Source organism: Botrytis byssoidea (genome assembly GCF_014898295.1).
Source record: "Botrytis byssoidea strain MUCL 94 chromosome Unknown BBYS_034, whole genome shotgun sequence".
Lineage (NCBI taxonomy): Eukaryota > Fungi > Ascomycota > Leotiomycetes > Helotiales > Sclerotiniaceae > Botrytis > Botrytis byssoidea.
Window position 1 is genome coordinate 1 of NW_024065875.1, and position 12,075 is coordinate 12,075.

General features: G+C 41.8%; 3 protein-coding genes across 3 annotated transcripts; 2 read left to right on the forward strand and 1 right to left on the reverse strand.

The window, feature by feature from the left end:
* Positions 1 to 1,732: 1,732 nt before the first annotated feature.
* EAE97_011159 (uncharacterized protein) lies at positions 1,733 to 3,884 on the forward strand (the record flags this gene model as incomplete). The annotated part of the gene is made up of 7 exons (XM_038881674.1): positions 1,733 to 1,775; positions 1,924 to 2,046; positions 2,101 to 2,212; positions 2,284 to 2,488; positions 2,544 to 2,699; positions 2,771 to 3,225; positions 3,278 to 3,884. 7 exons carry the CDS (start codon positions 1,733 to 1,735, stop codon positions 3,882 to 3,884), a joined length of 1,701 nt encoding a protein of 566 aa, XP_038727406.1.
* A 1,950-nt stretch (positions 3,885 to 5,834) lies between these two features.
* EAE97_011160 (uncharacterized protein) lies at positions 5,835 to 7,356 on the reverse strand (the record flags this gene model as incomplete). Its single annotated transcript, XM_038881675.1, has 3 exons — positions 5,835 to 6,551; positions 6,609 to 7,099; positions 7,152 to 7,356. The coding sequence occupies 3 exons, from the start codon at positions 7,354 to 7,356 to the stop codon at positions 5,835 to 5,837; spliced, it is 1,413 nt and encodes a 470-aa protein (XP_038727407.1).
* Positions 7,357 to 7,859: 503 nt separating this feature from the next.
* On the forward strand, positions 7,860 to 12,035 carry EAE97_011161 (uncharacterized protein; the record flags this gene model as incomplete). Its single annotated transcript, XM_038881676.1, has 11 exons — positions 7,860 to 7,880; positions 8,093 to 8,367; positions 8,426 to 8,552; positions 8,597 to 9,192; positions 9,246 to 9,662; positions 9,709 to 9,959; positions 10,008 to 10,147; positions 10,197 to 10,307; positions 10,357 to 10,768; positions 10,817 to 11,030; positions 11,081 to 12,035. The coding sequence occupies 11 exons, from the start codon at positions 7,860 to 7,862 to the stop codon at positions 12,033 to 12,035; spliced, it is 3,519 nt and encodes a 1,172-aa protein (XP_038727408.1).
* Positions 12,036 to 12,075: the final 40 nt, after the last annotated feature.

Genomic DNA, 12,075 nt, shown 5'->3' on the forward strand with positions numbered 1-12,075 from the left:
CTTGATCATATAATTTGGATAGTCCACACTTACGAAGGCTTACGGAGCATTCATTACATAGTATGCTGGTCCATGTACTTGCTTCATGACATTGGCATGGGTGACATTTTCTATCGGTTGTAAACACCCTTTTTCATGCTTGAAGGACCTAGGTAGGTAGGTACTAGGTAATGATACTTTGTGTAGGAGTATTACTGTGTGGAGGAGTAGGTTGTATGTATCATGTATCATTATCTATGTACTCTACCCATATTCCTCTGTACTCTGTTCCAATGTCTATCTATTCCCATGCTGAGGATGATCATACTCTGCTCTGTACAGAACTGACAATGGATGGCAAGATACCCTGAGCACAACTGGGGCATGAACTTGCGTGCTTTGCTTGCTGTACTTACTGTACTTACTGTAATTACTGTACTTGCTAGGGATTCTAGATTTGCCTAGGTAATGGGTAATGGTGTTGAATTGTTCACGGGTAGGTATCTCAGGAAAGAAAAAGCTATGTCATTCGATTCAATTCAATCATTCAAATCTATCAAATCTATCAATTCAATCAATCATTTCAATTCTATCATTTCAATTCTATCAATTCAATCAATCAATTCATTCAATCAATCCATTCAATCAATCAATTCATTCAATCAATTCATTCAATCAATCCATTCAATCAATCATTTAATGTCAGATCAAGCCATCATCAGCTCAACCCAAATTCAAATTTTAATACCAAATACTACTCGTGGATCCTTCGAAAAAGTTCGAAAAAGTTCCAACTTCTAACTTCAACCTTCTCACATTGACCCCATCCAAATTCCACATAGGTATGCACATCTATATCCATATTCATCTTCATCTCCATCTCCATCCATATATCCACCACCTAAATCATCCTTTACAGTATTCACCACCACGAATGTGAATAAATATAAATTATCTTCAAAAGGCGGCGTGTGGTCCGTTCCCAAACAACAAGACCAGACAATTCCTTATAATTATTTTATTGACACTTGATTGTTCCCTTTCCCTTTCCTGAAACATATCACTGGAGAGAAATTCCTTTGATCAATTTCTAGTCATTGTCTCTAGTCATTGTCTCTAGTCTCCGGTCTCTAGTTTCTAGTTTCTAGTTTCTACCCTCTACCCTCTACCCTCTACCATCTACCCTCTACCCTCTAGTCTCTAATCTCTGACACCAAGTTTCATCCTAAACATTCCAAAGGAAACGAAGAAGGAAAAAAAGAAGATTCTCGTCCAGACAGAGACTACCACCCTATCCTGTCCTATCCCATCCCATCCCATCTTTGTTCTCCCAATTTCTACACCGTCTTGTCTATAGGTCTTCATTCAATTACTCATACAAGATAATTCATTTCAATACTTTCAAAATCTCCACACAAAGGATAACTCTTTCACTCCACCAACTTAACTCAACTCAACCCCATTTCGTTTCGTTTCGTTTCGACTTATATTCGCTTCATACAACAACTTCATCTGCCAATTTCCTTTCAAGAAAATTAATCAACTTCAGTATCGATAAAAGATCAAAGATCCGACCCGAACCAAACACTTCCCTCTTTCGGTTATCTCCATATTCACATCAATTTCGCATGATTTGATAGCTTTGCGCCGAATGTCTCCATTTACAAATTCAATCGCATTTCCTTAGAAATTTATTGGTCAAATCGAGGATAAGGGGAGAGAGAGTCTTGATTTCACCCAGAATCTTGCGCCCATGGGAAACAGTTCTGGAAAGCCGGTGAACTTCGAAGATGAAGGTATGAATGCAATTTGGTTGTTCGAGGTTTCAGTGGCAAGAGAATGTGCTAGGAATGCCTCGAGTTCTCGAGGGGTTCTGCGTCTTGGTTACCGCTATCATCCCACCACCATGAGTACTTTGGCTGACATATGACCTCTTCACGATAGTGAGCCTCAATCATTTTCGACTTCTGCGAGTGGTTGGAAAGGGTGCTTTTGGAAAAGTAAGGATAGTAGAGAGGAAGGATACTGGATTGACGTTTGCGCTGAAGTACATTCGCAAGGATGAGGGTTGGTGATACTTAATTCCAATCTCGAACGACTACTAATTTCTGGAAACTACAGTCGTTCGACAAGAAAGCGTGCGGAATATTATTCGAGAACGACGAATGTTGGAGCATCTGAATCACCCATTTATTTGTAATTTGCGATATAGTTTTCAAGATATTGAGTACATGTACGTTGATTGGGATCTGGACCTGGATCTGGACCTGGACCACAAGCACTCACTAATCTTTCAACACACAGGTATCTAGTCGTCGATTTAATGAACGGAGGCGATTTACGATTCCATATTTCGAGAAAGACCTTCACCGAGGAAGCGGTGCAATTTTGGATTGCCGAACTTGGGATTGCATTAAAGTACATACATAAGCAGGGTATCATACATCGGGATGTCAAACCTGACAATGTTTTATTGGATTCCGAGGGACATATTCATTTAGCAGATTTTGTTTGTCCTCCCCAGAACACGTCCCGAGTATGAACACAACGCTAACATCCTGCAGAATGTTGCATCGGATTACACTTCACACAGACTACTAACTAGCAAATCTGGCACTCTAGCTTATCTCGCACCAGAAGTTTACAAAGGATGTGGGTATGGACCTGGCGCAGATTGGTGGTCACTAGGAGTACTGTTCTACGAATGTATTTACAACAAGGTATTTTCGACTCATTTTCAATATCCTGTCAACCCCACTTTTCGGTTTTCAGTTCTAACCAATGTATTCAGAGGCCATTTGAAGGTAGCACACAGACAACTCTCGCAGCACAGATAACCAAAGCTTCACCGAATTTCCCAATCACAGCACCAGCCGTTTCGATGCCATGTTTACATGCCATTAGCTCAGCTCTCGAGGAGGACCCAGCGAAGCGAATGGGCTCAGCCGGATTCGAAACTTTTACCGATAACCCTTTCTTCAGACCCATAGATTTCGAGGCACTCGAGAGAAAGGAAATAGAGCCAGTTTTCGTTCCATCTAGTGAAAAGACGAATTTCGACGCTACTTATGATCTCGAGGAGTTACTGTTGGAGGAAGCACCTTTAGAAGCTCGGGCACGTCGACAAAAACCAAGAGAGGCACTCAAGGAGGATGCGACAGAGAAGGAAATCAAGGAAGAAGAACTCCACAAGATGATTGAAGCTCAATATACGACATTTGATTACACCAAGGCAGCGTATGACAGGTTAGCACTCGCCTGCAACTCGTTTCCCCTTATGCTAACTCAATACTCTCAGATACAATGAAGGTGGTGATCCAAATTCCCCGCCTCCAGTGACACAAAATGCTAGCCCGTCGACTCCAGCGTCACAAACTTCTGATGAATTTCCAAAAGCTACTCTCACGCGCACTTTATCTAAGAATCGCAAGAGAGCAGCTTCGCGGTCTCAACCATCTTCACGTTCTGAATCTCCATCGAATAGTGCAAATATTCCACCCGTTCCAAACTCGCAAATTCCTGGCTCTCAACAACCTTCTCATAATACTAGCCCTGTATTAGGACCTCCTCGTTCCGTGCCTCATTCACATTCACCAAGTACCACCAAAACACCCTTATCACCGTATCAACAATCATACAACCGCCCTCATCGTCCTGGTGGAATACGCAAGGAATCACAAGGTGGTGGTATGCAAGTGGTCTTGGGCGAAACTGGAAGTTGGTCAGAATTGGCCAAGCAAGATGCAACCCTACCCGCGGATGCTAAATTAGTAGAAGCGCATGCCAAGCCAACTGGTATGTTAGGATTCTTATCTAGAAAGAAGGGTAGAGGACACAGTCCCAAGCCACAGGAGAGGGGTATCTTAGGAAAGGAAGGTGCAAGAGTTATTATAAGCCAAGGTTGAAAATGTATTGAATCAGAATGATTCGATGAGACATTTCAATACTATTGGCACCCATTTACGAATTTCCGGTACACAATTTCCTTTGGTGCGATCAATGTACATTCATTGCATTCGTTGCATTTTCAAGGGGGGCAAGCGGGAGTTTTATCACTTTTATTTTACCCGATCATTCGTACACGGCTTTCTCACTACTCGAGCATGCTGGACTTTTAATTTCTTTTTCTACATATTTCCTTTGTTCATGACAGATATGCTGGAGGAATTATGAACTCCATGTGCTTTTTTTTTTTTCTTACGGAGAGGGAGATGTAAACATCAAAAGAGAAGCGATCGAATAGGCAGATCTGCCTTGCGAGGAACGATCGGTACTTGAAGCGAACGAAAGACTCGAACTCGCATCTGGGATACGATTTTCATAGGACTAAATATGGAGGTACTTATGGAATGGAAATGATCTCTAGGATTGAGTTTTGCGTTACGTTTTACTTTTGAGGGTTGGGGGAAGAAGAGTGATGAACTAAGTTAGGATAGGACGAGACGAGATAGATACCATTTCGGGAGGGAAACCGAGATTGCAATCTTTAGGATATGCGAACGCGGTATATGGATAGAGGATATTCCCGGGGACTGGAATCGGTGATGGGTATGGTATGGATATGATAGGGTAGGGTAGAATACGATTGGATTGATCGAGTTGAGTTGAGTTGGATTGAGATAGAATATGGAATGGATAGGTGGATGGATGGGATGGAATGGGATAAGATGAGATGAGATGAGTTTGAGTGCTTTTGTAGTAGATATGATACCAAGATGAAATACGAAACATCTTTCTCTTTTTTTATTTTGCTCTTTCTTATTTTTATCATGACTTTGACTTTTACTTTGATTTTGACTTTGACTTTGGATTTGTGTGTGTGTGCGTATGTTTGTATGTGAGAGGGGAGGGGGAGTGGAGTGAAGATTAGGTATTTGTAGTTAAATACCTACCCCCAAGTACCCGACATAAATGAAACTGTAGGTTTATGAATGAGTGGGTGGATGAGTAGATGATAGCTTGGATGTTTGTTTGTTTGTTTGGTTGGTTGGTTGGTTGGTTTTCTGTCTGGGTGTTGGATGTTAAATATGGAGAGAGAGGAGAGAGGAGAGAGGAGAGAGGAAAGGATTATAGTGATATGAGGAGATAGGAAAAATGAAATGTATATTGTATATTGAGATCGATTAGGTTAGGTGGGGTGAATTAAATCCGATTTTGCGGTTGCTTTTCTGGTGCGGGAGTTGTATGGTGTGATGGTTGGGTTGGGTTGGGTTGGGTTGGGTTGTATGATAGCTGCGTTGTATATATATAATAGGAGAAGGGGGCTGGATATTGGATTGGCTGTTTGATTGGCTGTTTGATTGGGGGGAGGGGGTTGTGGAATGGGTGATGGGTGATGGGCTGTATGATGGGTTGATTATATGAGTATGCATGAGTATTGGAGTCATGATATTCTTATAATATCATATAATAAACATGTCTAAGATCATCATCATAGCTTGAAAGAGGCGAACTCATAAATTCACAGTAGGCTTCCACTTTACTTAAAGCCTGGGTTTGATGAGGGATTAATCGGTGTAGTGATGTGGTGATATGGGAGTATGAAAGTGTGAGAGTATGATGTGGATTGGGATGATTACAAGATCTTGGAAGGGGACAAGGGGTATGAGGGATTTCTCTGTATTTGTATTTCCATTTTGACTTCTATTCCTACTTCTATTCCTACTTTTAAAATATAAGGGCTCTGAAATGATATGTATAATGCGCGTCTCAAGTATATTTATTCATTCATCCATCCATTTATTTATTCATTCCGATTTTCATATATCTATATATACCTAATACCAAGTACACTCCACTCAACCGAACAACGGGCCTCCCTAATCTGACATCTAACATCTAATCTACTCCAACATCTAACTCCCCCTAACAAATCTATAAAAAATTCCACTAATGGCCACCAACAAGCCTCCACATACTAAAAACACTCCTCGTCGATATTCTTCTCCCTCTCTCACGAGCGCAAGACTAACTACGACGAAGATATTTAATGGAACTCTCAATGCACCATAGATTCGTGCTCGAACACCATCTTCTATCCATTTCCCCTTGAGGGATCCCACGGATGGGAAGTACATACCGACCATTGCTTCGAACATGCAGAAGGCGTAGAAGGTGTAATGTTGATTTTCAGTGAGGAGGGGAAAGAGGAGGGAGATGGAGGAGATGGCGAAGATGATTGTGAGGAGACGAGTTTGAGTGAGAGAGGGGAAGGTGGAGGAGAGTTGGGTGAAGGTTAGGGAACCGAGCATGACCGAGGACATGAATGAGGCGAAGATCATGCCGAGAGGGAGGGGTGGGGAGGAGGGAGATGGTTGTGTGGATTTGAGAAAGGGGGTCCAGAAGAAGACGAAGAGGTACATGCTACCTTCGAAGAAACAGGAAGCGAGACCGAGAGTGAAGATTCGTGGGTTGGTGAAGATTAAACTGAGGGCTGAGGTTGTAGGAGGGGGAGATTTGGAGGTGCGCGAGGGAGCATTAGCATCGGGTGAGGTTGGGGAAGTTTCGGAGTTGCTAGAAGTGCCAGAGGTGGATTTTTGGGCTTTGGTTGCACTATCGCCGTAGTTTTCGGTCTATTGGAATCATAATTAGTTAAGGACAGAGACTTCTCTAGGAATGAAGGATCTCACCCAATATACAGTAATGATGTATGCAGAAACTCCCAAAAGACATGCAGAAGCCATAAATGGCATTCTTCTATCATCTGTAATCTGAACCAGCCATTCGCTAAAAACACCTGACAAAATAGCCATGACACTATTCAGAGTAGACATAACTCCAAACATACTATTCAAACTCGTCCCAGCTTTTTGTATATTCCTTTTATGATATTCCGTAACCATCCAACTTTCAAAAGCACTAAACATCAAGCTTGTACTTAAACCTCCAAAGATTCGTCCAACGAACAGTATCGGAGTGCTAGGAAAGATGGTTGAAAAACATGAAAGTGAATAGGTAAGACAGAAGACGAGACATGCTAATTTGCGACCATATTTATCTGCGAATGATCCAACAAAATATCCTGATATGCCACCAGATAGAAAGCCAGTGGTGAAGAGTAATGCTACGATTTTCTCATCAAGCCCAAATTGATCTTTGTAAAGACTGTAAACGTAGGGACCTATTCAAATGTTAGTGATATGATAATTGTCTAATTGAGAGAGATATATTACCTTGAAGCCAATCCGATGCCATCACAAGACAATAGACAGTAAGGAATAATTTGGTGAAGCGGCTTGCTTCTGCCTTTGCTAGAGGGGTAGTATCATCATTGTTTTTCCTATCTTCTGTGGACTCTTCTTTTCTTTGATATTGTCGCCATGTAAGAAGACCACATGCTGATATTAATACCAGGAATGCGCCATCATAGAAATTCATATTGAAGAGCTGTCAAAGAGTTGTGTTGATGGGTTGATGGAGGGGGAGGGGTACTTCCAACCAGCTTTATTGAGTGGATTTCACGAGAAACGACGAAAGAAAAAGAATGCCAAATGAATCAATTGATAACTTTGTATGTTCATCTGAAATGGCACTTTTGAGATGAATAAAAGGAAATGCCAGATACAAACCTACATTTATAAATCCCTTGTGTTTGCACATTGACATTGGGCGCGTCTCAGCTTTGAATGGGCTTTGGCGCTTCATGTTTGCATGTTTGCGGAATTCGGTATTTGGAGGTTTCGATGCTGTTGGATTCTAATGGAGCTCCTCTTGGGCGGTAAATACCCTGTAAGTCTGACTAAAACCAAATAGGATGAAAGTGGCATGGCAGAATAATGAAAGGACTCCACCCCATCAACATCCTTAACCTTCATATTTTGGAACTCGATAATATATTTTATATACACAACCATGGATTGGTAATGGTAATTTTGTCCAAAATGGATGGTGATTGGGAGGAAGTGAGTTCTACTTTCCTTTATCGTCACAAAATAGGTTCTAAACTTTGATCTTGTTACAACATGCTATGCTGTTTCTCAGCCTTGTTTATCCCATGCCCTCAGCATTGTTATTCCACAGCAATGAATTAGCTGTCATGGCTTGTTCTAATCAAGGTCAAATTGATTATGAAGCTCAACTCTCTATTCAACGGATTGCTAAACATCTTAATAAGGTCACTAGATTTCAGTTGCCGCCTTCGGGTGTGCATCCAGATCCTACGCAAGCTCCCGCGAGAGCATTTGATTCCTCTCAAGAGTTATTTTGGATTGGGGATGAACTGGGACGCGTCAAAAGCTTCTATGGCCTCGAAGGTATAGGATATACATCCTACAGGGCTGGTCAAGATCCAATTCGTCAATTTCTGTTCCATGATAAAGGAGTTATTTCAGTGGGAGGGAGAAGCGTTCACATGGCATCGAGGAGGGGTTTACACATATGGCACATTACGTACGACACTCCCCCCAGGAAGCTTCGCAGATCAGAACTGATACTTTTGCGGATATAGTCACGAGGATATGAAGGACTTACGATGTATGAGTTATACTTCGAGGGGAACATCAGAGATACTAGTTGCGGGGATCCAGGACCAGATGTTCATAATTGATGTGGACAAAGGGGTTATCACGAAGCAGGTATAGTACTCCGCGAATACGAGGAATTCCTTCTAAATTTCTAGGTACCTACGAACAATCACTATAAGATCATGAAAAGGAGCCGGTCCATTTGTGCGGCCACACCGACGGGGTCCGTTTGTATACTCGATCCTTACAGCTTCACTGTGACCAAGACTTGGCAGGCTCACACAGCACTCATCAACGATATGGATGTGCAAAGTGACTATCTACTCACTTGTGGATATTCATTACCACATCAAGGATCAGCATACAGGCTTGATACTTTTGTCATGGTGCTTAATCTTAGGACATTGTCGACTTTACCTCCCATTCCCTTTCCTCCAGGAGCAGCATTTGTTAGAATGCACCCGCGCATGTTGACCACCTGTTATATTGTTTCCCAGCAGGGTCAAATTCACATAGTTGATTTGATCAACCCGAATTCGAGCAACGTCAGACAAGCAAATGTCTTAACCACATTGAGATCTCTGGAGATTGCAGCCACAGGAAACGCCATTGCGTTATCAGATATGGAAAACAGTGTACATATATGGGGCTCGCGCGGCAATATTCGATTTGCCGAGCTCAGCGCTCCTATTGAGTTTGCGGATACGGAGGATAAGCCTGTTCGTGGAATTCTCGAAATTCGCGACGATACGTAAGTGTGGAAAACTCACCACTTTTTGGTCTTGCTAATTGAACATCAAATAGTCCATTGAATTCAATCGGTATGCCATATTATCGAGAAAATCTTTTATCTGCATGGCCGAGTCATCTCATTTTCGAAGTCGGTGCTCCGCCTGTCAAGGTTGACCCAAATTGGATTATGAATCCTAAAGTTGGAGATGGGATGATCTATGGCAAAAATGCAAGGAAGGATGTAAGAAGAAATCAGATAGAGAGTAGGAGAACGGCCGAGAGGACCCAACCAAGTATACAAACGCCAAAATTCCTGAGCGAAAGGGCTAGAGAGGGCGTCAATGATGCAACCCCTGAACGTGGTATTAATGAAATTGCCGAAATCATTAGGGATAAAAAGCTCCCGACTTTACAAGCAGGTAACAGTGCTTTCTACATGAATGTTGAGATTAAGTATAGCAAGTTTGGAGTCGATGATTTTGATTTTGGGTAGGTATCAATTCCCCTTTCTGAAGAATTGGCTAATGTCAGGTAGATACTACAACAAGACTTCATATTCGGGGCTCGAGACTCATATCTCGAATTCATATGCTAATTCCTTGTTGCAAATAATGAGATTCACGATTCTCATTCGAAATTTTGCTTTGAAACACACTGCGACGGGTTGTGTTAATGATATGTGTTTATTGTGCGAAATGGGTTTCTTGTTTGATATGTTGGAGAAAGCAGCGGGAACTGTATGTCAAGCGACAAACCTGCTAAAAACATTTAGCCATATTCCAGAGGGTGAGTAACCTCTTGAGAATAATATATACATTGCTGATACTTTGATAGCTAAGAGCATGCACTTATTGGAGGAAGAATCACGTGGAGGTTCAATCTCAACTTTACTTCAGTCATTAAATCAATTTTTTCTTAATAGGATTCCACAAGAATTCAAAAGCGTTCCTAGTGGGTCGAACATATTTGAGCGTGTTAGTACCTGATCTGATACTTTCGTCAAGATTATTGCTGATCATCTAGGTTTTTTCTATGCCCGTCACAATGAATATTAGGTGTGTCTTTTGTAAAAGTGAGCACACACGACCAGGAGGATCCTCTTCTATTGAACTAACTTATCCGCAAACACCACCTGTAAGTTCAGTACTTCAACACAGCATTTGAATCATGCTAAACATGTCAGAAACCATATAATCGAAATGGCAAGGCACCACCAATGCCTAAGAAATCATTTTGTGAAATTCTGAAAGCAAGCATTGAACGAGAAACAACAAATCGCGGATGGTGTGGGACTTGTAGAAAGTATCAAACTTTACAGACGAAGAAGACCATCCACACCTCACCACCAGTCCTTATGCTCAATGCAAATCTTACAAGTCCTGAGTCAAAACAGTTTTGGGAAACACCAGGTTGTTTGCCAGAAGAGATAGGAACTATCATTAACATGGGTCAAATCTACTGTTATCAAGGCGAAGATTTGAGACTTCACATAGCACGTGGTGCTCATAACATTACTGTTTATTCTTTAGTAGGTTTCGCTGCGGAAATTGATGTCGGGCAAAATGAAAAACCTCATTTAGTATCTTTGATAAATGGTGAAACTCATATTCCCCTTTGCTTTTACATGTACTGATATATCAAAGTTGCTCATTCTGCGCCCACTCCACCAGCAGAAAGTCAATGGCATCTCTTTAATGATTTCCTAGTCACTCCGATACCAAAAGAAGATGCTTTATCTTTTAATTCGAGCTGGAAACTACCATCCGTTATCACTTATCAATTGAAGGAAACGAATAATAGGATTGATAATTCGTGGAAGGACAATTTAGACACTTCTCTTTTATTTGCCGATGAAAAGTTTGTTCTCCTCTCTATTCGACCTCTTACAATTGCTAACAGGCCTCAAGTACTCGCGTCATTAATAAAACTCACAAACCTCTCTCCCCAGATCGTGAGATGCCAACGGAAGGAACCCTCATAGCTCTCGACACCGAGTTTGTCTCTATTCGTCAACCCGAAATCGAAGTCAACTCCGAAGGCGAAAGACAAACGATTCGACCTATTGCGCACGCTCTAGCACGTGTCTCTGTTGTTCGAGGCTCGGGTGATGATGAAGGATATCCATTTATTGATGATTACATCAATTGCAAAGATCCGATTATCGACTATTTGACGTCTTATTCGGGCATTAGTCCTGGTGACCTCGATCCACAAAAAACGAAACACAACCTCGTTTCTCTCAAGATTGCTTACAAGAAACTCTGGATTCTATTAAACCTTGGATGTAAATTTGTTGGTCATGGGCTCAAAACAGACTTTAGAGTCATTAATATACAGATACCAAAATCACATGTGATTGATACAGCTGATCTTTTCTTTATACCAGCTAAACAGAGGAAATTGGGATTGGCGTTCTTGGCATGGTATTTATTCAGAGAAGATATTCAAGTCGAGACGCATGATAGTATTGAAGATGCAAGAACAGCGTTGAGATTATGGAAAAAATGGGAAGAATGGACTGCGTCAGAAGAAGTTGGGGGGATGTTAGTGGAGGAATTGTTAGCTGAAGTTTACAGACAAGGACAAGCGTGCAATTTTAGACCTCCAAGCTTCAATGCTAGGAAAGAAAGAGAAAGGGAGAGAGAAAGAGAGGGGAGGGATATTAGTAGAACCAACACTCCACCAGCAAATGGAAACGAAGATGGTGGTATAAGCTTAAAGGGACCAAGTACACCGGTTCGAAAGCCACTCGGGGCGTTACCGTTTGGCTCTGGGGGAAGTGGGAGTGCAAATGGAAGTGGATTTTCTAGCTTTGGAGGAGGTAGTGGGTGGACTCCCGGTAAAGGAAGCCCGTTACGGTGAGGTGATACGAGATAAAGGGGAGGGCGTGCCTCGATAGTTG